Below are 26,808 nucleotides of genomic sequence, written 5' to 3'. Positions count from 1 at the left end.
TCATCAGAACTGTAGACTGCATCGAAAATTTGGCAGTGAAAACTGATGACAACATAAATTTTCACAGGATGCTCGCCATAATATAATGTGGCAAAGTACTAAGGTTTGAAAATACTGTCGGTAAAAATTCTACGTGGAAAACTATTTTAATCCCATTTCCACCAGCCCCTTAAAAATTATAATCTTATCTAGGGGCCCAGTCGAATGAGTTGTACAGGAAGTTTTATTTTTTCCAGAACCAGTCTGAAGATATTAACCTCACATATTCCCTTAAGAGAACAACGTGAAGAAAACCCCTGTGCACAGGAGGACGCCATCCCCTTTTATAGATGAGCATAGGCTTTTATATTCTTAATGCCTGGGAAGGAGACTCTGAAGGGGAAGAAAAAGAAGGCTCAAAAATCTGAAATGGAAAACAATGTCAAATATGTGGGACATTTTTGTTCATAACAATTCCCCAGCCCTCTTCTCTCCAATGTGAGATCTGGAGATGTGAAGAATATCGAACTGTACACATTCCCCATGGGCACATTTGAACTCAAAGTCTGACCCTTTGTACTTCCCCTTTTTACAATTAAAATAGCTCAGCAACTTAGCGTTATATTTAACACCCATCAGAGGCCTCTTGTAGAACATGGCGGTGGGGAGGGGACCTTAGGTTAGCCACTCAGGTTGCCGAGTTCCATATTTGCCCTAGAGTGTGGAAGCAAGAACATCTGGCACATTTACTGCCATTTATTCTCTAATCATGGCTCTTTCCACTTAACTCTTCTTTGGTTTTTAGCTGACCTCTACTCTTGCCTTTGCCAAGTTAGCATCTTCAGCATTCTCAGAGCTGACTGAAAAACAAGAAGCCCTCATTAAAGAGTGGGACCTTTTGTTACCTACTGAGGGTGCATCTGGGCATCACCCTCAGGTGACAGACAGTAGAGACTTTGCTGGTGTTCCTGATGCCGACATCCGCTGGTGGTGACGTGTTTTTTCAGGTTGCTGAAAACAGTAGCAACAAGATAAGTTTACTATGAAGAAGTAATACACTTCCCGTTGATACAAAGTGCAAAATACGGGACTATATATTAAAAAGACACGTTTTGTTCAATGACATTAACAGCTGATGCCCCTTGAGAAAATAAAGTGTATAAGGAGGCAAAAGAATGGTCCAGCCAGATGCAAACACTGTTTCTGGAATCGTATCAACATACTTGTAAGGACTCTAACAGAGGTTGGCACAGTTGGGCAGACCATGGCCCCCTTACCACATGTTTCTATAAATAAAGTTTTATTGGAACACAGCCATACCCATTAGTTTATATGTCCGTGACTGCTTTCGTGCTAGAGTTGAGTAAGTAGTTCCAACAGAGACTCTCTGGCCCAAAAGCCTGCACTATTTACTACCTGGCCCTTTACAGAAATTTACTACCCCGTGGTGTGAGACCATTCATATGCAGTGTTGCCTTTAAAAAGCTACTTCAGGACAAGGATAATTTACTGGTTCACCCTTCCCACACAGCGCAAGCTGTCACTGGCTGTGTCTTTGTAAGCATCCTGAGGCTGTACTTGATTTGATGTGGCATATTGTCCCCCCCTTTTCCAGGTGAAATGTGAGGCCAGGTCAGCCTTGTCCAAGCCGAAGAATAACCATAATAACTGTAAAAAAGTCTCCAATGAAGAAAAACCAAAGGTTGCCATTGGTGAAGAGTGCAGGGCAGATGAACAGGCTTTCCTGGTGGCACTTTATAAATACATGAAAGAAAGGAAGACGCCAATAGAGCGAATACCCTATTTAGGTTTTAAACAGAGTAAGTATGCTTGTTTTCATCTCTGAAATATCAACACGACTCGTATGCTTTAAACTGGAAAACAGTTTTGACTCAGGATTATGTCGAAATCCTAATCTGGGGACGATGCTCTCTGTGTTTATACTAAATCTACAAATCATCCAGGCCAGGAATGTTTCTCCCTGCCTCTTTCCGCTACATTGTTCCCTTCTGGGGCAGTTGCACTGAGATATTTATAGGCTTGAATCCACTGATTATGACTGGAAATAGACATGTTGAAAGTTTCTCATTTTCTGTTTTGTCAATCTTGAGTGTCTGTCACGCCTTTCTTCTGAGATAATAATATGACGTCGCTTTATCGGGCACAGATGTTGCCTGTGAAAAGACGGCTTTTAAGAGGAGGACATTTAAAGGTGGACAAAACAACCAGAAAGAGAAAACATATTTCCTAAGCCCCAAATTTGTTAAGAGATAACAAAAACCTGACTTCAGAGGAAACATGAAAGACACAGATTTGAACCGAAAGCCCGATTTTGAACTACTTTGACATGCACATTTTAAGCATCGTAATAAATTTTTAACTAGAAAAGGAAACTCATAGCTGAGCAGAATTCCATAGAAAAAGAGAAGGAACCCAGATCCGGTCCTGATTTCACAACTGAATATATATTTTGCCTCTGTCTGGATTTTGTGGCACACAAAGCAATGAGCCCCTGGCTTGAAATCGTATTTTCTCCAAACGTATCTTCCTAGATTAAAACCATGTGTCATTTTGATGAAGAATGTCAAACCTGTATGTTTTACATAACAATTTACATACCTAATAGCAGTTGGCACTGATTGCAAGAGAGCACTTGCAGCCATTATAAACTTATATAACTACGAATGATTACAATGTTTGTCTGAAAACTGGTTGCTTGAAATAGAAGTAAAATTAATGTACTATGAACAGCTTTGTTGCATTATGCATTGGTTCAGATTAAATCAAGGCCGAGGCAGGGCTCTCGATAGCTTTGAAATAGTGCAAGGTTCAGTGAGGCTTTTCCAACGTGTTGTGTCAAAGAGCCTTTTCTTTTTTTAATTTTAATTTTATTCTCCATTTCCCTTACCAAGGAATTACTTGAAATTCAATTTTCCCCTCTTGTAAAAGAGTCAAATCCATAGCAGTCCCATTCCATGGTGTCTGGGACAAACAAACAGGATTGCCAGCAGTTGGGCACAGTCGTTTAACAGCATAAACGTATGCAAACCTGCAAAGAGAAATCTGTTTTTAAAAAAGTATGTATTTGTAACATCACACAGACAAGTTAGGGGACTAGAACTAAGGACTCCATTCTTCTGTGAATGAGGATCTTCCTTCCCTTGGATGTGTTCTATCACTGCTACTTCTAGGGTGAAATATTTGTTTTCCTACTCGTTACAAGGCACCACGCGTTAGTGAAATACTGTATGAGTTCTTAATGGAGTGCTGCCTTCAGACATTCTATTGAAAACATAATCATGTATGAAAGTGGCTGTTATTTCTTCATTATGCAAAGGTCTTATCTGAAGGAAGCATTATATATTACCGTTTAATCAATGGCTTCTTTCTAAGGGTTGAATAAGACCAACCCTAATTTTGAAATGCCACACTTTTCCCAAGGACACCATAACCTAGCTTCCCTTGGTCGGCTGATGGCCACAGGACTAAAACTGTGTTGTCCTTTATCCTCAAAGTAGAACCATTTCTGTATTTGCGACTGTTTCTTAAGAAATATTTTAAGTGGTAATAATGTATCCTGGTGTTGAATGCCCTTTGGCAAATTGTTGCCTAAGAACTTAGCTCTCTGGGGTACTCGTATTTTTTTTTCTCTTTCTCATTGAAATCAGAACAAAACAAAATGTTTTAATTGACATTTCTTGGAAATATGTTAATGCAATGCTTATCTAAATACTTATTGTCCCTCTAACAGTTAACCTTTGGACTATGTTTCAAGCTGCTCAAAAACTGGGAGGATATGAAACAGTAAGTGTTTAAGCAACTTAAATGAAATAATTTTGCAACCTAACTCCCCCCACCCCTCCTTTGACCAAAATGGAGAAAATGCAAGAGTAAACCGTCATTGACTGCCTTTTCAAATGGCTCCACACTTTTGGGGGTTTATTGGGCTGCTTTTGGAAACGATCCCAATTAGTTCCAGGTTTGGCAAAATTGTAAACTTGTCGTAAAAACTACAAGTGGAAAACATATGTAACTCTCCCCCTGTCAGGGAAATTAGTTGGGTCTGTAATTTTTTCCCATGTTGAGAAAGGGCTATTATTGTACAACAAGCCAAGATTGCATAAAAGAAATTTCCCTTGGCAACATACCTGACATCTGTTCATGTCTAATATGGGAAATGTATTAAAGGCTTTCAAAAGTAATCAGTATTGGCCATTAAGGAATAGAAGACAGCAGAATCTCCTCTTATTCTAGGGCAAAGAAGCTTTATTAGACAAGGGTCAGTGCCGCATAAACAGGAAGTTATCAAACTTATTCAGAACAGGCTCTGACACTCTTTATCAGCTAATTCTAACTGACAGGAACAGGTTATTTTTAGCCCACAGGAAAATTTGATGGCCACGGATTTTACAGCCTGTATTTTGAACCAATAAAATGTGAGAGCAACAAACTAAGATTAAAATCTCGAAAGAAGAAAGAGCTGTATTAATAGAGCACGCAGAGATGATATCTGTAATAAAATCAATTGACATAGGAAGATGTCGTCATTGGAAATATTTTCTCCTCCACACAATGATCAGATTAAGTTGTGCAGTTTCTTCTGCAATCGAATAAGAAATTATTTTTTTTTCTCTCCTCACGAGGTAACCTGGGATATCTCTGTATCTTAGTAAAATGACAATAAGAGACACAAAGTCAAGAAAATGAAATTCAGTTTAGCCCCACCATAATAACTAGTGTGTCTTGCCAGATAGAGCATATTACTCCACAAACTAATATAATGGTTTGATGTCATGGGGTTGGAACGGGAAAAGATGGCAGGCATGATGGTGATTCGGATAATCTGGTATTTACTGTAGAAATCCCTGCTGTGAATTCTGACTAAAAACTCTTAAGATGTGAGTCAGTGTGTGTGTAAAAATATTCATTTAATACATGGGAGGTACTAGTACCAGTTTATAAAGAAATAAAGTTTATAAAGAAAGAAAATGCTCATATGAAGCACATATAAAGTGTGCATTTCATAGACATGAATTTCCTTACAATATTTGTTTTATCAAGCACCCACTGTACAAAATAAATAATGAAATTTTTCACTTGGTTGGGTCTGTTGATAGGACAAAGAGGTTGACTCCTTGCCACTGTGGCTCACAGTTTTGCAAAATCTTAAGCTAATTATAGCTTTTGTCCATGTGAAAAAAAAAAATAACTTAGTCTCATGAATTCAGGAGTCAGCCCCATAGCTTAGATTTTTAAGCCTAACTCTTGATGTTAAGAATAGGAATACACATTTTTATGAACTGTAGATAAGTTACATGATACTGCACAATATTATGAAATGTCTTTTTAAACCCAGAAATTTGTTGTTGCCTGCTGATAGGGAGAGTGCCAACAAATTTCACAGAATCAGTTTTTCCTGCTTTTGTATCTTCTGTATCTTCACAAGGATCTATTTTTTGCCATGCAACGGCAAGTTCGTATAGAATACACAAAAGAAACTTCTGATTAGTTTCAGGGCATTTGCAGTATATCGAACACACAGTATCTTCTCTTTTGTTGAATGAGGGAAATAATGAATGGCCATGCAATCAGCACATCACCAGAACACATACTTATTAAGTCGTACATATTGGAGGCATTGTGCTACACACTCTAGAAGATGCAAAAATATCTACCCCAGTGTTTCTAGTTGCTTACCATCCAGGAGAGGCAGTAATTATAATGAAAAGACAAGTGGAAAAAGGTCCATTCCCTGTTCAAGTAAAGTACTATTTCATTTAGAAATGAGGGAAGGAAGGCTTGTGACTCTCATGTCATTCGAGCAGAATTTTGGAGGATAGATAGAATTCAGACGTGAATGATCATGGTCTTGCAGGAAGAGAAAGCCAAAGCGGGGAAGAAAGTGTGGAGGTGGAATAATGTTGGACATGGAGAGTCTGAATAACTTAGAGTGACCAGGTGGCTGGGACAAGTGACCTTGAAGGGGAGTCCAGAGAGGATGCAGCCCAGTGAGAAAAGGCTTTGGGATGGTGGGCCCTGGGATAATTCTGTAGGCTGGGGGCAAGCGGAGGGATGGAAGGCAATGCATAGAAGATTTATAACAAGCTAAGCATTCCCTTTTACCACGTGCTGTGCCTTCACTCTATGTAGGTGGAGTGCAGGAGAGAAAGGCTGGGGTGGGGGCACATGGGAGACCAGATCGGCATCTGCTTTTCATGTGGTCACGAGCTTCGAGCCTCTTTTGCCAAGCCACAGAGGGGACTGGCAACTTCTGGAATCGCTCCCTTCCTCCTTCCCTATTTACCCATCAACTCCCTCATTGTTCGTTGGGCCCCTGCCATTCTTCACCCCCAGCTCTAACATCACATCTGAGACGGTGAATCTACTTAGCCCTCTTACTCTAAAATCTACATCCAGGGTCATCAACTGGATTAAGCCAGTTTGGTAGGATTTGTCCTTCCTCCCTTCCCTCCTTCCTTCCTTATTTCCTTCCTTTCCTTTTTATTTTTTTAACGCCTTATGCTACCTTGTTGTCCCTGTAGGCACTGAAGTTTGCAACTCCCTTGCTCCATTGAAGCTTTTGAACCTAAGTACAGAATACACTTTTCTATTGGTAGAATTGGGCCAATAAACAAAATGAGATGTTCAGTGAGGATTCAGTTTTGACATCAGTCCAGCAGACGTATGAGTAAGATCCAGTCTGAGGACTTAAATTGTCATCACTGTGTTACTGAAAGACATTCATCTGTGAGATTATCTGATATCAGATGCAAGTGTAGACTTGTCATTAGAGCTCAAAGGAGATCTTGGAATCTTCTAGATCTGTGGTTCCCAAAGGCTATTCAAGGACTGGGGCTCAAATTTTCAAAGGGAACTTTAAAGCATACGTAGCTGTCTAGACCTCCACACTGAGATATTAACTCTGTGGTGGGCCCTGGGCCTAAGAACCCAAGAATCCTTTTTTATAAGCTGTCCAGGGGATGTTAATTCAAAGCTAATGGTAACAGATTATTCCCACTTAGCCTAATAGCCCTCATGACTCCCAGCTTCAAAATGTGGCCCCATCTAAGTCAAGTATCAAAGATTAGAAAGTTGTCTTCACACCATTACTAAAGAAGCAAGCCGGAGTATTAACATCCTTTTGGCTCCCAAGCAGCACAAACTTTCCAGCGAAGGTTTTTCCATTTGGTAAAGTGGTAATCTAGCTACATTGGGACTCGATAAGCCATTTTCATTTTGAATGCAGGAAAGCCTAGCGTCAGAACATTTTTATTTTTTGCAAATAGGCCTTTGTGCAGAGAAAGATACTTGCCCTGCTCCAGCCCACACCCTCGTTTTATAAATGAGGAAACTGAGGCACAGAGAAGTGAAATGAGTTGCATGGGGTCATTACGGACTTCTTCAAATTCTGACTTGCTGAGAATTTTGTGCACAATTGCCTCAAGCTCCATAGCAACACTGAAAGGAAAGACCATCCTTCATATATAAATGACCAGTGTTTATATCTTCCATCCTCAGCAGTCAATTAGGTATGTGTACAATGCTTTCTCCATATTTCCAGTGATATTTTGGGAAAAGCATCTAATAACCTACCTTCACTGGTAGCATCTTACAGTGAGTTCTTTGGAACTAACCTGAGCCTAACCGGACACACTATTAGCTGAGATTTTGTCTGAGTCTTGAGAAAAATGTGTGAACTTAGGAGATGGGTCAAGAAGTCTGCATGATGTAAACATTCTGTAACAGTAAAAAAACTGCAAGTTTAAAACTTGTGGATGTATCTCTCCTGCTGTTAACTTGTGATTGGATAAAGACATCTCTCTGGAATTCCTTCTGGTTATAAAAAGAGGCCATCTTAATTGGCTTGTTTTTGTTTGTGGTTATAAACTATTCCAAACCTTCTGGTTTGAATTGCGGATTATGGATTATTTCATTTCAGTCCTTCATAACCCTCAAATTGAATTTAAAAAAAAGAGGAGCAAAGGTTTTATTTTAAGCCTTTATAAGCATTCGACTAATGGCTATATTCAGTTCTCTTGGCCTCCTCTGTCTTTGCTGGAAATGGATTTTGTGTCTGTGCCTCCTTAGGTCGAGATCATAAATGAAATGAATGAATTTGATTCCCTAAAAAACAATATCCTGGCATTTTGATCGGTTGGCAATGAGGATCCTTTCCTTTATAATCATGCATCCTTCCATACATTTTAGAATATGGGTCACCTACAGTTGAGGAGGCAGAACGGAATAGAGCCACACTGATGAGCTAAACTAAAGAGGTCTTCACTTCAGTGTCTGGTGAAGCAATTAAAGCTTGAAGAGTAGCTCGGGGTATTACCAGGATGCGGTGTGTTGAAGGTAGTTTGCTAAAGTGATTTTCATTTGGCTAACCATTTGAAGGTGAACCAGAGGCAATATTTGGAGAGAAGGTAGAGTAGGGAAATGGGTCTTGAGAAAATCTTATTCTAGATGCAAAAGACCATGCAAGGGGTGCCTTCTAAGAATGTCAGCAGCTCCGCCTCTCCCCATGGGTGAGACAGGACCATTATTTCTCATCTGGAAGAAGAAGCCACGTGTCTTCTTGCTGGAAGGATTAGGCTTTGACACCAGATTCCGGCTTTGACATCATTTCAAGACACCCTCTGAATCTAACCCTAGTACTCTGGACAGACAAAGCCTCTTGCTTAATTCAAAATTCTCGAGGCCAAAGATGATGTCATGTAGTTTTGAAAGGCTCCAGTTCCTGGAGTACTACCAGGAAAAAAAAGTCATCTTCCTTGAATTCAGTCCGCCCTCAAGGTGTCCCGAGAAAGAGGCTGTTTCTCAGAGCTGCCTGGGTAACACTGCACGCAGGCCAGTGTGGCTTTTGAGTTCACATCTCCTACGTTCTTAAGCTCTGGACACACTCGAGTCCTGCAAGATTTCTGATTGCTGTTTCCTAACCAAGCCACAAAAACTCCAAGATTATTTCATCCCTGCAACCTCAAAGGTTAGAGAAACCAAAGCCCCAAGACTGTGCCTTGGGTTAAAATAGTTTCCCCGTTTTTTTTGTTGTTGTTGTTTTGTTTTGTTTTGTTTTGTTTTGTTTTGTTTTGTTTTTAAGTGACAGGATATTTTCCTATGTCCATCCAGGAAAGTAGAGAAGGGGAAGATTCCTTTCCCACTCTCTGGACCTGTTTTCTTGGCAGAGGTGAGCATTTAGAAAGCTGGTTTCAAGCCACCTCTAACATAGTTTGGCTTCTAAAGAACAGTTTGAAAACGACTATATTTAGAAGCAATGAAACTTAATGAACATAATAGGTATAGAGCTTTTCATAGTTTCTTGGGTCTTCCCCACACTGGGGAAAGAAGTAACTGTCAAGTGTCTTCAAAGTGAGATTAAGGCTCTCGTATACCTACATTGGTTTGTTTTACTTGGGTGTGGTCTGTTCGGTTTTTCATCTTGCTTTATGGTTAATTGTATGGTGTTATGCTTCCTGCTAAATCATGAACCCTTGATAGCAGCAACTTCTCTTTGTTTTCATGGTATCTCCCCACCCTCCACCCTCCACCTTCTACCTTCTACCTCTATGCTTTTCTGTACCTGGCACAGGGCCCTAAAATGACAAGCAGTAGATGATGGGTTGATGTCATGAATCCCTAACATTTAAATGAGGATCTTGAAGGAGATCACAGGAGAAGCACAAGCTAAGAGAAATCATTGCTTGAGAAAATTTGACCATTTTCTTGAGGAAACAAAGAGCCAGAAGTCCTTTGTATCCTTAAAAACCTAAAATAATATGAGGTCAGTTTGAAACATGTACATAACCAGGAGGCCTCGGCTTAATGAAAGCGTTAGTCAAGCTCACCCCATGGCGGTATCAAACTTCCCAGCTGAGTGGGGCTGGGGACTACTAGGCAGACACTGGTTTTGCCCAAATGGGGTTTTAAAGCTAACACACATTCTGGACAACAGAATAACAACCCTAAGCAAATGCACACTTCGGCATGATGAACACAGACTCTCACAGGAGGCAGGTTTGTACAGGTGGGAGCCTGATGCCCGGTGGCTGGGCCAGGCGGGGCTCTCGTGTCCTTTCCTCTCTCCTTATAGGGTGTTGGGACCCACTGTGGGTTTAGACAATGGGAAGGTTTAGACATTTCTTGCTTTAAAGCCCATGGGCAGCATTTGAATTAAAAGCGCATCTGGACACAAAAAATGGAGATGTGTACCCAGGAGCACTGTGCACTTAAAAGCATAAAATCATTTAGCAGTTGGAAAGAGCACATTTTATGACTTTCCTGTGGAAAGAAAATATCTCAAAACGGTCTGATTCATCCAGGCCAGCCTGTGGAAGCTTGGTAAACAGGGACCACTTCCTGGAAGGCCTAGCCCTTGTCTTTGCTCCAGATGAACTTTCACTTGTAAAAACTGTATTTAAACACCAGCACCTGCTACAGCAGGGGCTAACACAGACCCCTGGCCAGCCACACATACTTATAATGCCAAATGGGACCTGATGCTGGCCTCCTGCTGCCGGTTTCAATCCTAGTATGAGGAAGATTGTTTTTTCCTTTTGATAATTCATTATTTATTCTTAAAGAAGTCAGTCATTTCTGTGACAGGCCAGGGTTGAACAGGGTACTACTCCCTAGTCTAGATGATAGGTTGTGGGAGGGAGGCATGGTCAGTTTCCACACATTAAATATCCCATCACCAGTGGTCTCCTGTTCATTACATTTTTCACAACCTGTATTATTTTGCTTATCTATTCCGTCCCTTCTTTATTTTTGTTATCCCTCCCCACCCCACCCCCCACCACACACACACAGACACTAGGATATGGTCATGTTGGGTGTTGGGTCTGGTTTTCATTGTTTTGTCCCAGCTGCTAGCACAGTACTCAACCAATGGGAGATGTTCAAGAAATGTCTGGTGCCTGGGGGAGTAAGTAGAAGGATTCCAATATAATTGAGAGTTATCTGTGATTCAGTGGTGGACATATAGAACCTCTGTTCTAACTAGAGACACACATGGGCAGGGTCAGAGGAACCATAGTTTTACTTACTGAGAGTAAAATCTCAGACCACTGTTAACCTAACCCATCCCCTTAGATCCCTGCTGACCTCTTTGCTGCACTATCTCCCCCCTAGTAAGAGACCCACAGCTTATAGTTGACAACTTGTAGCAGAAGCTATGATTTCCACAGTCCTCTGCCTCACTTGAAGCAAAAGATCCCCAGAGTTCTGTATTATCACCCTGCTACACACATGGGCTATTCACCAGCTCAATCTGATGTGGACACCGTTTTGATGTCATGAAAAGAGTCTGCTCTTGGGATCCTAAGCTATGAGTTCTGGCATTGCCATTCTACTGCTGTGTGTCCTTGGCCAAGTCATGCAACCTCTCTGTGTCTTGCTTCCTTCATCTGTGACGAGATTCCTCTAATCTACCTCACAGGCTGATGGGAGGATGAAGTGATAATCAAGCATGTGAAAACTCTTTATAAAATATGAAGTAGAGGGGAGCCTGAGTGACCCAAGTTAGTTGGGCATCTGACTCTTGATTTGGGCTCATGAGGTCATGATCTCGTGGTTTGTGGGACCAAGCCCTATGTTGGTCTCTGTGCTGACAGTGCAGAGTCTGCTTCAGATTTTCTCTCTTCCTCTCTCTGCCCCTCCCCCGCTTGCACTCACGCGCTCTCTCAAAATAAATAAATACATTTTCAAAAAATATATGAAATAGAGTGCATAGAAGAGATAAAGGACGACAAGAGCGATGGTTTCCTCTGAAGTGATTGCAGGGACTTACATAGGCTGTCTTCTGGCCTTGCTGGGCTCCCCACCCCATCTGAGGTGGGGGTGGGGGGTGGAATATGGAGGTGTGTTTCAAGGGGCCTCAGTATCTTAAGGGCTTGGAGGAATAACATGGACATATGGGAGGGGAGGTCTCAACAGGTCTCAAACAGACCAGCCTGAGATGGTATTATTAAAAAGATTGGGGGAGATTGTAATTAAATGTAAAATGATTACTAAAACACATATTCTGAGTGTTTTGAAAGGGGCTTGAAACCATTTATTATAATCTAAAGCAAGCTATAAATAAAGGAAGATTTTATTTTTAGCCATACCTGCTAGTAGATGTAAAGGGTGGTTCTGTCTACAGAGGACTATGGACACAACTTGGTTCAAGCATGCTTCGTGGGAAGCTGAACAATGCAAAGCTCCCATGATCTCGAGGTCCTACCCGGGCCTGTCGAGCAGGGTTTATGGAAATAAAGGGGTCTTTACTTGAGATGGAAAAGGTGCCATTTACCCTATAATATTTAACCACCCCTCCTCCTTCCATTACAATTACGAGCCCCTGTTTGCGAGCTGAGATTTTTTTTTTTTCCCTCGGATTGCTGCCTTCAGCCCCTAAGTGAACTCCGCTGGCAGCTTTGCGGTTATTTTCCAAAAGAAGCCTCCTACTCTGATTGTATCCAGTGCCACTGGCACCTGTGCAGCGCCCTGCCCCCTGCACGTTCCAATAACAGCGTTTTCCTGTAACTCTGTTTGGAAACATCCACAAGGACCTCAGAATGCATTCTGTCTCTTGGTTTCAAGGAAATACTAGACTTGCTCGGATGTTAGTAAATGACGTGGTTTCCCCAAATTAATCATTTGCCAGATCATGCATCTGCTATTTTGTAAAGTCTTAATTTATGTACAAAAATAAAATTAAAGAAAAAAAGGAAATAGGGCCATAGCATGCCATCAGTATATTGCAAGCTGTTTGGTTTTATTCACCCAACTCAACAGTAGACTGAGCTTGCGTTTTAGCTTTGGAATTTGCTCGTTTTCGTAGGATTTGATGGATATCCCATTTTCCTGACCTAAGTGAATAAAAACAAACAGCTCGCAACATACACAGTTGGAGATTTGGGTTTTGTTTGGGTGGTGGGAGGAGCTGGCATAACCATTTAGCCTGAGATGACTGCAAATCCCACAACCAATTGGGTCAATTTAATTAATTTACATAGTAATTTTATTTAGTTTTTGAGGTAGTCTACGCATCACACAGTTCAGAAATCAGAAGATACAAAAGCACGTTTAGTGAAAACTCTCCCTCTTTTCCTATGTCCTTGGGCACCCGTTTCCCTGCTCCTTAAGCAACCGGTGTTAATTCTGGTTCTCTTAAACTGATATTTTAGCTGAAATCTCATTTTATTTGGATGCTTCCTCACACTGACATAAAGGAACAGGGTATGAGTTTGGGACCCCGGGGGGAACTAGCTTCATAAGTGTCCAGGGAGATGCCTTAGGGTGACAAAACAGAGCCCAAAGCAGAATTCCGTTTTTATTATAAAGAAAAGTGCTAAAGGAGAGATCTCACTGTAAAACCCGAGTCTCCCCATGTACTCGTGTGGACTTCTCTGTTTCTGGGTTTCCAGAACAGGCTGTTCTCTTCTGCCTGTTGCATATGTATTGAATCCTGGAACTGTGAATCTCTTATGATGAAGATTGAATTTCCCATTGCCATTTTTTCAGATAACAGCCCGGCGTCAATGGAAACATATTTATGATGAATTAGGTGGTAATCCTGGCAGCACCAGCGCCGCCACTTGCACCCGCAGACATTATGAAAGGTAAGAAGCCCCTTCTCGGGGGCGTCTGGGTGGCTCAGTCGGTTGAGCGCCCGACTTCGGCTCAGGTCATGATCTCGCACTTTGAGAGTTCGAGCCCTGCGTCGGGCTCTGCGCTGACAGCTCAGAGCCTGGAGCTGCTTCGGATTCTGTGTTTCCCTCTCTGCCCCTTCCCCGCTCGTGCATGCTCTCTCTCTCTCTCTCTCTCTCTCTCTCTCTCTCTCTCTCTCTCTCAAAAATAAACATTAAAAAAATAAAAGTTGAGATATAATTCACATACCATGAATTTTACTCTTAAAAAAAAAGCCCTTTCTTAGAAAGCCCTTGCTTAATTAAAAGTGTGTTAATTGGAAGCAGCTTCTGGTGAAGGATAAGGAGAAGTCTAAAGGACTTTTTTGGAAATAGAAAATATCCCCTGGCATTTACCTTGCATACCGCCTTGGGGTTTTTTAAGGGACGTGGCTCTCTCTGGTTACCGGGGCTAAAATTAGATGTTCTTTTAGTTTGGTTTTATCCTGTGACCACCTATTTGACAATGCCTTCCCCCCCACCCCCAACACAAGCCTAGACTACTCAGTATGTTTTCTGTAGGTTCATTTACTGTGAGAACCTTCCACTTCTGGAAATCCTAAGTCTGCAGTGTTACTATGAGGTTGCCATGTAAATGTGTTAACATTGAAATGTATTAACGTTGAATGTGTTAATATTGAAAAGTAAGCATTTCTTTAATAAGAAAATTGGTCCCAGATAAGATCCATTGTTTTTTTCCCATCTTGGTATTTTTCTTCTACAGCTATGCTTTTCACCAAGAAAATCCTTTCTTGCCAAGCCGTGCATGGCTCAGTTTTCTAACACTTTTAGCTTGTCTCAGAAGGTGATGATCATGCAAACAAGAAGTAATGCCAAATTAGCCTACTATGAAGGTTGTATCCACAAGAGTGTTTCCTCTTTGCATTAGGACTGTTGTTGTCCACAGCATTGCAGATCTGTTAGTGAATTCATGCATTATCCTTGTTCTGCGCTTCTAGTCCATACTTAATGTGTTAAAGTCACACCAACTTCTCTATCTCTGGCATTTCCCTGCTGAAATGTTGACTGACTCAGCAACCTGGTTTCAAATTCAGATCCAAGTAGAGGGGTGTGTGTGTGTGTGTGTGTGTGTGTGTGTGTGTGCATATGTTTTAATAACAGTCATGGATGGAATGAAGTCAAGACACAGCTGAACAAACAGGCCAGTTAGCTTGCTAGTTTGAAAGGTAAAACATAACTGCCTAATGTGATGGTTGCCTTTTACATGTGAGTTACCATTCCAATTTCATCCCAGATGCCCAACACCTGCCTTTGGATCATACAAATGCATCCTCAGATAATGTCATCTGGAGCATCAACTCTTAGTCATATTTTTTTTTAGTTCAATTAAATTTTTATCTGTGTTGCATTCAGCGTAGAGTCTCTTTTAGTATAGCCATTCCACGAAGCCTAGAATGTTTTGGTTGGTATAACCTAGTAAACTAGGTTGGGTTTAGTAGCCCATGGAAAAATCCCCATGAAGTATTCCTAAGGTATTGCCTTACGTGCTGTTACAGTCCACAAGGATTTTTTAAAATGGTAACAGGAATTCAAATTATTACTCTTCCTAGCCTTTTTTTTTTAGTATGCTACATCAGTTTTTTAAATGTGAGTGTTACTTCTCTCAGTATTTACTACAACAGCCTACATTCTCACTGTACATAACAGGTACACCACTGAAACCCTAATACAAAATAGCATAGATATCTCAGGTGAGTGTTGTGTTAAGAGCACTTAAGGTAACATATTCAACTTATTTTTGACTTATGATTCAAGGCTTTAATCAGAACATTTTCATTAGAAACACCGTCTGTATTTTCAAAGAGCTTCTATTCTGATAGTGAACCTCCCATACCTCCATGTGCAAATGTTGCCAACACCTGAACCATCAAACGTAAAGGACCAGACAGCAGTTAAAATTTGCAAAAAAAGTGTATCTCAGCTGTTTCACTCACTTTAAGGATGAATATTAAACGTATTACAAAGCATCACATGATCAAAAAACAGATTGGGTTTGATGGAAAAAAGATTGGATCTGATAATACAGTGAGTGTGTGTGTGTAATTAACTCAAGTACTGGTGTAGATAAAAATAGCCTCAATCTTAAATGAGATACCAAGATCTGTACTTAGTTGCATGACATACCTCATCCGCAGTAGTAAAATCCCAAATGCCTTCAGTCAGTCAAATTGGAAAATTCTAGGAAAGATACTTTACACTTTAGCAACTATACAACATTATTTAACATTCTTAAAAAGTTCTCTTCCCTCCTCATTCTTGGGAGTAAAGGGGATGTTTCATGAAGGTTTGGTGTCCCACTGGATTAAATACTTTTGAGATGCTAGGTCACTCACTCTTCTAAATCGAGAATTTGTTTGGTCAGTGCTTACCAGTCAGGATCTAGTAAGGACAATAAAAACCACACTAGGTATTCAACAAAGAGAACTGACATAGAGACTTGCTTAAACCACTGTTTTTGTGAAGCTGTATGTTAACACGGAGGTAATAACCACAGGTTCCCTGGGGCCTAGAGGAGAGGCTGTTGCCACCCACAAGTTTAGAGAGTATGCCTCACAGAGCTGGGGTTAAGATCCCTCCTTCCCGGGAGGCTCCCAACCAGTGCTGGTGGTTGAGCTCAGAGGTGGAGCATCGCGGAGCTAGGCTCAGACCTGAGGAGGGAGTGCTCCCTAGCTGGTGCTGGGCCCCAGAGCAAATGGAGGGTGATAGTTCTGGGACTGTCGAAAGAAGCTAGAGGCTGGAACCAACTGCTGCTGCTACATCACTGTTGGGTTGGCCCTGAAATGAGCAGCGAACAAATTAGAAAGAAGGAGGGACTTCCACCCCTCCCCTGGCCTGCTATGGCCCCATTTGCAGAACCCCAAAAGGAAGACAACTGACAAAAGAGACATGTAATGGGCGGGACTCCGGTCCCAGAACACAGAAGAGTAGGTTTGGAGCTGAGACAATCAATAGTCAGCTGCCAAGTGGGACCCCCAACATGGAAAGCTCTGCACAGAGCCAGAAACCTTGTCCCAGGGTGATTAGCATCCTTCCTTGGATATCCTTTCACTATCTAGGCCCCTTTCACATTGTCGTGATCAGATACAAAGGGTGTCTTGAGTGATTAGTAATTAATAATAGTGAAGCACTAAAATTTGCAGATAACTGACTTTTTCTGGAAAAAAAAAAAAAAGAGGCTCCACTTTCATGATCCTGAAATCACCCATGCTCCTGTGTGTTGTGGTAGGCAGAAAGGTCTGGGGCAAGTGCTCCAGATGTCTTACATCTTTATTCTCTTTAATGGTTCTACGGGAGAAAGGCAGAGGACACCGAGATCTGTCCAGTGACTAGAAACAGTTCTGCTTGGGTCAGAGAAGAGCCTGAAGCTCTCAGCCACAACTGTGCTTAGGGACTTGGCAGATTTCCTTCCTTCTTGCTAATTACAGGCATGCTAACACAGAACAGAGAGGTCTAGATTGGGGAAAGGCCACCGTTTTCAAGAAGGTTCAAGAAGTTGAAAAAGATCAGGGTCTTGTGGGAAAACGTCTAGTCCGGAGATGCCCGTGGAAATCTGTCAAACCTTCCCGATCAGATCAGAATGACCGAGTTCCCCCTGTGCATTCAGTCACACTCTTTTCACTCTTTTCACTCTTTTCACTCCGGTATAGAGACTCAGTCTTTTTCCTATTTCCTTACCACCAGCTTTGCTTTCCTAGAAGATGAAGAAATGAGTGATCTAGTAGGCATTATCCACTGATTTATTTTTCGTGTGGTGTGGTTCATGTTTCCAGTAAATGTTTTCATTTTCCAACAAGAAAAAAGTAGCCAGTTCCTCAGTGAATATTACTTGTATGTTACTCGGGCACTCTTGGTTTATTAATGAGTGTAATAATGAAAGTGTGGGTTGTTGAAAAGAATCAATGAGTGTTTTTATTTAAGGCACAGCAGAAATGGTACAATGCCTGTGAATGCATCATTGTTGCTGAAGGCCTGACTCGTCCAAACTTGCCTCTGATTGGTTTAAATCAAATAGGTCCAAGCACTTCATAAAAATGTCTTTGTCAGCCTGGTTTTACTTCCAAACCTATTCATCTCTGTCAGTTTTTAATATTAGTACCAGGCTCCTGGCCATAGTCCATTAGTACTGTACTTAATTGCTCATGTTACAGCTGATCACCAATATAAAAAGCATTAATGTTCCCCATCGCGAGACTGTTGCTATGTAGACGTCTCAAACTCAGCAAAGCTCATGAAGTGTGGTTATTCTGGACATTCCTTGCCCAGGATTTATAGATAAAGTTCCTATCGGTTATAATGCAAAGAAAAATGCCCAGCTCCTCCTGGTCAGGACCCTACTAAGTAGAACATTTTCCTCCTGATCTGACTCTCTCTGTTGAAGATGTGCTGAGTCACCGTTATCAGGACAGGAGCAAAAAAGGGAAATGGTTCTTTTTATGGCATTCTCTTAGCTTAGTTTTCTGGAATAGTAATTCACTTTAAAGACTTTGCTTTCACATGCAGATTTGTTTTCTTTTTTAGAAAAATGTTGTTGTTTTTTTTAAGCACATACAAGAGGGAAAAAAAAATCTTCACATAGAATACCACATCACTGGTTTGAATTTTCTTGAATACATTGCATGGTCTGTGTCTGAGGAGCACGTGAAGTTGTTATTAGGGTTGGAAAAAGGAGCATTGAGGCAAAAGGACTTTATGATGTGCTTTTCTGAGTATTTAGAAAATCAAAATCAGGGGTGCCTGGGTGGCTCAGTCGGTTGGGCGTCCGACTACAGCTCAGGTCATGATCTCATGGTTCATGAATTCGAGCCCCACGTCAAGCTGTGTGCAGACAGCTCAGACCCTGGAGCCTGCTTCAGATTCTGTCTCCTTCTCTCTCTGCCCCTCCCCTGCTAATGCTCTGTCTCTCTCTGTCTCTCAAAAATGAATAAACATTAAAAAATGTTTAAAAAAAGAAAATCAAAATCATAAACAAATGTGCTTATATGCGGGAAATGAGCACTTATGCATCATCTTCTTATATACCTAATGCCCAATTTCAAATTCTAACCTTTTGCCTTGCCTGGAAGTATTCCCCTGGCAAGACTGTCCTGCTGTAGGGCTGGGGCGGCCTCCTTTGCAGTGACCTGGGGTCAGTGGTACCCAAGCCAGACGCATCTGGGCAGAACCCTAGTGACAGCTGGACCTCAGCCTTTCCTCTCTGAAGAAAGAGAGGTTCATGTTTTGAGTAAGATAAATATGTGCTTTAAGATAAAGACCAAAAATATATCAAGTCCTAAGGAACTCAGCTAATCATGTTGTGAGGAAAAAGCCAAGGGAAAGTAAAGTAAGGTGAGTTCCAGTTCTGTTTATGTCCTGGACATGATTTGCTATGTTTTGGGTCATTTTGATACCCTTGAAGTTAATCAGTACACAATTCAGAAAGACACAGGCAAGATCACAGAGTATTTTAGATTTGAGAGGTCCCTTAGTCGTCCTCTAGACCAGTGCTTCTCAAGTGAGGGTTTCTGGCCTGTGTTCTGTGAACAGAATAATTATGAATAAGCATTGTTACACGTACGTAGCAATTTGCCAGAATCATTTTATGTCTGTTGAAACAAATAAAAAATCGGGCCTTGTGTTTTATGTGCCTTTCTTAAATTTCATTTTCTACTAATTCATTTTTATGAGTTACGAATTTTACACCAGTGTCAGTCAGCAACAGACAGGAAACTCAGAAAACTGGTCCTTCATGTCAGGCCACTGAAGAAGCACTACTCCACACCCCCGGGCACAGACTCAGATGTCTGTGGGGGAGGTAGCATAGGTGAGTGCAGTGGCCAGGTAGGAAAGTAGGAAGCTGGCACACACAGACAGGCCAGAGAGGCCCGGCAGGATCAGCCAACACCACTGTCTTGGACAGATACAGCCTCAGTACTGTCAGACCTTGAATGGTTTCATGATAACTTTTACATGAAGTCACCTGACTTGCAAATATTGGATCCAATATTTCTGAAAATATTTTACATCAGTTAAACTAAACATACCCCTGGGCAAAATGTAGCCTATAAGCTGCCAAGTTCTGTGGGGACTGAACTACCTTTGGCACTGGGCTAATCCAGTCTCTGCTCCAACGCCTTGCAGTTGGGGAACAAGAAAGAAGCAGGCCACCGTTGGAGGTGCTCTTCATCTAAACACTCTTCCACATGCTGAACAAGACACCATCTGTGGCTTCCCACTGGCCCTCCCTCACCTTCTGGGTCTGACTCTTTCTCTGCATGCCATTTCCTTGGTGATGGGCCGCCACATGCTTGGCAAAGCTTCTCTCCCACTCCAAGGCCTCCTATTCCATTCAACCAAGCCTCAGAGCACGATTTATGGGTTTTCACGAGGTTGGCCTGCTCTTACGTAGATGCCTCCAATTTGTGTCACTCAGAATACCCAAAGCGATTCCAGATGTGGTATATAGTACTTCTTGGGATGTAGCAGTATCAGCCTTTCAACATAGCCTGAGATTACATTTGAAATTGGTAAGAAGCCCCCTCCCAGTGGCCACTTTCTTTTTCTGGGATAGGAGTGATTTGCCATTTGAGTGACTGACTGACTGCCTTTTTCCTTTGCTGCTGTCCTCAAGAGCCATTGGGTGTTTTTTGAATATCTATGATGTACAAAGCATTCTCTGGGATAATGAAAATGGATGAACCAATGAGTTTGGAGTAGGGTTGACAAACAATGAGGAGGTGCTCACCCTACCACATTTATGGAAGAGATCGCTAAGGGAACATGATGCTACTTTCCATGAGGCCAAGCTCAGCTTCAGAATTCTCCTCAGTATGGCACCCCCAGGCCAGTGCTACCAACTCAATAGAACTGGGAGGTACTATGATCCTTGGCTTATCTAACTTATCATACGATCTGACTCTTAGTTCATACATACATGAAAGAGAGTTGAATATTTAAGGCTATAAAAACCTTAGGTAAGTAAGTAATAGATACAAATAAGAAGTTCAACAGGGATGAAAGAAAGAAGAGAGAATTTTCAGCTGGAATGAGCAAAGTCTTCCAGGAGGATCTAGAAATTTGAACTGGATCTTAAAAGAGTTAGGTTAGAACTTGAGAGATCATCATACATCACACATACAGAGATCAACATACAGCTAAAATATTCAGCTGAAGAATTCAAGAACAGTAAAGATACTATTTTTGGGAGCAAGGATCATGTGGTATTGCTTTCCTTGAGTCTCCCCAATGCACCTAGTGCAGCATCATGAACATATCTGGGAACTCAGGAATTAGGGGTTGAATGAATTGATTTCAATCCAAACAAAAAGGACAGTTTCTTCTACAAAATGTGCATAAAGAGGTAGGGAACGAGGTGGTGGAAGAGGCTGTCAGGGGAGTACTAAGGCTCAATTTCAAATCAGACCCACCACAGGCAGGTCTTGCAGTTTATCTTCTCAGTGTCTGTTAACTCTCTTGCCCTGAGGTCCAGTGGCTGGACCACTCCCATCCTCACCCATGGGTGACCATGGTGGGGTTGACCAATGTCTGGACTTGCAGCTCCTTTCTAAATACTGTGTTGGTAATGTGGGCTCTGGTCAGTGGGCACAGGTATTAATACCTCTCCAACACTGCCACGCAGGCTTTCTCAACTCCCTTTTTCCTCAAATACACAGAAGTCCTCCTGGCTCTTATCAACAGCCAGGAGCCTGGGAAACCTAAGGTGCTGAGATTCAGGCAGGCTGAGGCATTTCTGCCACTCTTCCGTCTACACTCCACCAAGCTTGTTCTGGGGGACCTATAGAATTCCTCCCCAAAGGACAGTCAGATAATTTCCTAAGCAAGAGCCTTCCTCTGTATCACTCAGCATGCCTAAAATGCTCTGATAACTTTCCAATGCCTGGATATTTCAAGAAACTTTTAAAAAGGAAAACAAAACTCTCGCCAGGCCCTGGAGTAGAAAAACTGGTTTCTGCTTTAAAAAAAAATAAACAACAGCCTTTGAAAAATCTCTATTTAAAAATTCTTAAATTTGCCTCTAAATGCAAGTTGTAATTAATAGAAGTTGGAGTTTACACTATCGAGTGTAAAAACACCCTCAGGCACAAACTAATCAAGTGTGTATGTCATGCTGTAAACTACAGCAAGTTCTTTGTTTGACCCAAAAAAAGCATGCCAAACAGCAGTTTTTCTTTGTCAGTCTCCTTTATTGTCTCATTTTTGTTTTCACCCTACCTCCCCCCTTTCTCACTCCTTTGAACCTGGGTACAGTATTTAAGAAACTTTTCAGGTCCTATGTTTTATTGATAGTTTTCATCAAGCATGAATTTAAATTTGAGAATAGATTAGGTGTCTTAGCCCCTTTTCTTTTTGATAAATAACAAGAGGTTTCTACTTATGATTTTCTGTCCTCGGGGCTTTATCATTAAGATTAAATAACTGTACTCTCAAGCATGCCACTGCACAAACATCTTTTCAATTACGTGAGTAACAGATGCCTTCACAAAAGAACTATTGAAAATTCAGAGAGCCATGTTTCCAAAAAAGAAAGAAAAAAAAGCATCAGATGACAGAAGAATGTAATTGTTTACCATTAAAATATATCCTTAACTCTTCCACCGAAAACCTCTCAGAACATTTTGTTTTTATACAACTTATTACGAAGTTTGATCAAAATTGTAAATGTTTGGGGGAATTGTTGAACATTTCAGAAGCTCTGGAACCCATGGTGTCTCACGTAGATGAGACCTAAATGCAATAGTTGTTTGCCTGTCTTCACATAATGGACACTGTCTGCCTTCATTTGTGGGGTGCTCATTATGTTGAAAACACTGTAGTTATATTTGTCTGTTACTCTTGAAATAATGTTCATCTGCCCTTGAAATGGATCCATGCAACTTGATTCTGAGTTAGTCATTGTTTTTTCATTGAGAAGAATGATTGCCGCCATCTTTGCTGGCTGACATTGTGGAGGGCTCGGTGCTATTTATGGTCTATGCCCTCTGTTGTGAGAATGTACTTTAATCCCAGGGCATAAAGTCAGCCTTAAGTCCATTCCAACTTTCTTTAGTGTGAAAGACATGGGGATAACATCAGTCTAGACCCTCTTAGAAGAGACAAGGAGGCATCATAGAAGCAAAGCCCCTGAGGAGCTTTCATTCTAACTGGGGAGGCCATGAGAACCTCAAACATGGTAAGATGAAGTACCCCAGGCTGGAATTCATGAAGGGATATGATTCCTGAGTTTCTCTTACCATCCAACATCAAGTTGGGCCTCATCCACCTAGGGTCACCACCTTTTCGAGAGTCATGGTATTTTAGAAAAAGGAGTATTGTGCCCAGTGCCCAAGCCATAGGGCTGTTCTAATGGGTTGACTCCTTGTGGAATGGCCATGGGTGTATTTTATAGGTCTGTTGCGTCTGAGAAAAAGAGAATGCTCACCCTGATTTTTTTAGTGCCTTAAGTGCTTAGAATTCTCCTAACCCAGGGGTGATCAGTTTAGTATCTCCTGAGTGTCAGTGCTTCTCAGACAAGGTATAAAAGTGCAGTTACCCTGCTGATATGAAGGCAGCTCAGACAGATCTGTGTTTGAACTCAAATTTTAGCACTTAATAGCTGCATGCCTTTGACTAGTCATTTAATAATTTCACTCTGAACCTCCATTTCCTCATCCATAAAAATGAGGGTAAAATAATGTACCTGTATATACTTCTTTTTGTAATAGTTGAACTTAAGGTATACAAATACCTCCTATTAATAGGCATTTACATGGTCCCTGTTATTAATATTGGAATGCCTAATCAATATATAAGAATAACCAGAAGTTTCTCTCCCCATCCTCCCACCTCAGGCCCCCACAGACCAGTGTAACTGCAGTTCAGCGGGCCTGTCATCCCTGAGCAACCTCTCTCACATTGACAATCCTTTATAGGAGTCAAGCCACCATCTTGCTTGGCCCAGGCTTCATGTACCTTGCTTCTTTTTTTACTTAGTTAGGGTTACAGGCACTCCAGGACCACAGAAGAAGGTGTCAGAGTCGTTAATGGGCCTAGGAAACAACTCTCCCACCACTTCCAGGGGCAAATGGACAGTATTAATGCCTTCAAAAAAGTTTCTTGTTCATCTTCTGTTGTCTCTAGAGTAGGCAATGAAGCCCTGTTAGGCAGGTAATTTTCCCAAGAAAGACCTTTTCTGATGACAAGTGGCCATATATTATTGTTGATATAATGGGCCACATGGCTTTTGGGTATCTTACATAGAATACAAATGATGCTATTTATACCCACTTCCTTATTAAAGCACTCCATATAGTTTACCCTTGGTGACCTCACGGTCAAGCTAAGTCTTCCATATAGAACCCATGCTGCATTCTCCCGTGGTTTTCTTAGCTCACATGAGTCCTGCCATTCACCATTCTCCATGGCCTACAGGTCAGCATGGCCTCTGTCTCCATGGTTCAATGCTCAAAGCCTTTAGTTCACCTCCTCATCTGTTTTAGGAGGGTGCTGGAGACCTCTTTCTCAGTTCTCTTGGTTACTGACATTTTGCTCCTCACACTCTGCACGCTATTTTTTCTGTTTTCCAGAAACACACCATAAAATAGAGGAGATTTTTACCCAGGGCCCACATCTTTCTCAGATGGAGCTTGGTTTTTAAGAGAACAGGAACAAAGTTTCTGTTGTACTCAGTGAGTGTTGTGCCCACTGAGGAAACATCCCACTTCTGTGTACGCTGACATAGCACATTTGTGTCTTTGACTTTTGATTTGGTACCAGTCACCCAAATGCCTTCTGCCATTTTTATGGTTGTGGTCTGGAACCCTGAGAGGTGGACAGTATGTGAGATTAGAAACTTTCTAGTCTTCTTGGAACCTTAACAAGGGTGCATACATCATCTTCAAAAAAGAAAAATATACCTTCTATTGGCTCCATATTTGGTGAAAGATTGCTTCCCACACTTCACAGTGAAGTTATATTTTCAATTTCTGGCTGAGAAGGGAAATGTCTGGCCAAGCCTTAGAATTTATCAACCCTGGAATCAACTTAGAGGTATAATGACTTCATTTGGGATCAGATCAGATCCGAAGCCCCAGCGGAACCAATATGTCATTTCTTTTCTACCGCCATACAAAAGCCTAATACTGTAAGTATAGTAGGAGCATTTTGACCCTTACAGGCACACCAACTTTATTTCCCTCTGACCCTAAGGTATTCTGTTCCAGGGGCACCAGCAGATCTTTGGGCCTAGAGTTTTTCACAGGTTTGATACCATAACAGTGTCTATAAAGTGACGAGGGTGAGTTTGAGGATCAATTACAACCGTATAAATTACCTACTTCTTTCCCCCACTCCAAACTGAGTCAGTTCTAGACGGTATTATACTATCATTTTGCAGAGCTCTATAAATAGATGGATTCTCATTTTTCCTCTTAAGCACTGTTTGCTCAATGTTTTGGGCCCCAAAGTTCAGTCATTCTATGCAAGCATTAATCAATACAGAAGATTATTAGTGGTTACTCGTTCAAAAGAGATTTGACATTATTTTCCATCTGAGTATGGGGAAGGGAGGGGGACAGCGCTGCCTAATAAAGATGAAGTCTTTTCTTCTTTTGTATGAAATGCAAATGATGAGGACATGTGGCGATATACATTTCTTGAATGTGAGGCTGCTGGTTTTTGTTAAGAAAGAGAGGCAGGACCCTGGAGGATTTTAGAATTTGTAAATATAAAATTATCTGCCTTGGTGTTTAAAAAAATAATAAAAGAGAGAAAGAGCTGGCAGTTTGCCAGATTACTTACATTACAGTAATAGATTTGCTGACCCCTGACTTCTGCTGTAGAGAAATGTATTGAATTTTTCATAATATCAGATGAGGCAGATCTAAAAACCTAGTATACTGAGCACCATTATTTAACTTGAGATTTAACAAAGCCAAAATCTTTTCAAACCAGCAATTTCTTGTATGATGATAATTTAGTGGCTCAGATGCTAATAAATCAAGGTTATAACGCTATTGATTTGTTAATTTTAACTTGGGTTGATTTTAAGTCGTCTTTATTTAAAAAAAAAGATGAAGAAGGAGAAGGAGAAAAAAAATCTTGCTTTCACAGTGACTGAATTTAATAAGAATCTTGGTGATAGCAAAAGGCTCCCCTACTGTTTCTGCTGTGGGGTGGAAAATGTTATTCTTGTATTATTCCTAGGGAAAAATAAAATCTCATGCTGCTACAAATCTTATGCCTATGGAAAGATGTTATTTTTTAATACATGATGGCTTACCTATTTCAGATCCATTAATGGCATCGTAAATAAGCATTTTGCTAATCTGAAATGTGAAATCTGGATAATAATAAAGGCCCATTTATCTGCCAAGCTTTCAATTCCCAGAGTAGATGTAGATCAGGGGTAAAAATCTCTCTGGATTTTCTAATGAATATATTGCTTCTCTTCCCCATTACTTCCACCCACCTAAAGCCCAACCCACATTCTTAGAGTTGCAGCCCATTGAAGATGGGCTGTGTAATGAGTTCTCAGGGGCTGGGGTGCATTTTTGCTTTTAGCTGTATAGTTTAGAGACTGATTAAATCTTTGTTGTACTACAAATATTTGAGGAATAATCATCCGCAAGGCACAGGCATGTTGCATTATACTAGATTCTTTATACAATACGAGCCTACTCAGCTTCCTGCATTGGGTAACGTTGACCTTAATATTGGCTAACCTGTTTTTAATGGTATTGCATTTACCCTAAACGTTTAAAATGTTCCAAAGCCTATAATAGCTTTCGTCTTTTTGTACTGTAAAAACTTCTAATAATCAGATGATAAGATCATATCCTGTGGGGTAATTGTGTTGTACCATGACAGGATAACTGAAAAAACATTCAGTGAAAATCGCACCAAACGGAAATCACTATATGAACAGTGATTGTTTGTGTGCTGTGTGAGATCGTGCCCTGTTCTTTGGGGCTTAGCTGGCCATATTTCTACTTGTTTCCTTTTAGCTGCTGCCTTTCTTGTTTTATTTTGGGAACCTTTTTTTCCCTGAGCCACTATAATTATCTTTCAGTGATTTAGAAGGAGGAAAAAAAACCACTCAATTGACCTTCACACACACACACACACACACACACACACACACACTCACTCACTCACATATTCTCTC

The 26,808-nt window shown here is 41.1% G+C and overlaps 1 protein-coding gene across 2 annotated transcripts in view; it reads left to right on the top strand.

Annotated features, from left to right (window-relative positions):
* Nucleotides 1–26,808, top strand: part of ARID5B (AT-rich interaction domain 5B) — a 179,703-nt gene that overhangs the window by 140,409 nt on the left and 12,486 nt on the right. For both annotated transcript variants that reach the window (XM_030334493.1, XM_030334494.1), the window contains 3 exons: nucleotides 1,595–1,799; nucleotides 3,731–3,783; nucleotides 13,486–13,583. In XM_030334493.1, coding sequence (XP_030190353.1) covers nucleotides 1,595–1,799; nucleotides 3,731–3,783; nucleotides 13,486–13,583 — 356 coding nt within the window. The remainder of the gene's footprint in view (nucleotides 1–1,594; nucleotides 1,800–3,730; nucleotides 3,784–13,485; nucleotides 13,584–26,808) is intronic.

The sequence above is a fragment of the Lynx canadensis genome, chromosome D2 (assembly GCF_007474595.2).
Source record: "Lynx canadensis isolate LIC74 chromosome D2, mLynCan4.pri.v2, whole genome shotgun sequence".
NCBI lineage: Eukaryota > Metazoa > Chordata > Mammalia > Carnivora > Felidae > Lynx > Lynx canadensis.
The sequence above is the reverse complement of the archived record's forward strand: the minus strand, read 5'-3'. Positions and strand labels throughout refer to the sequence as shown.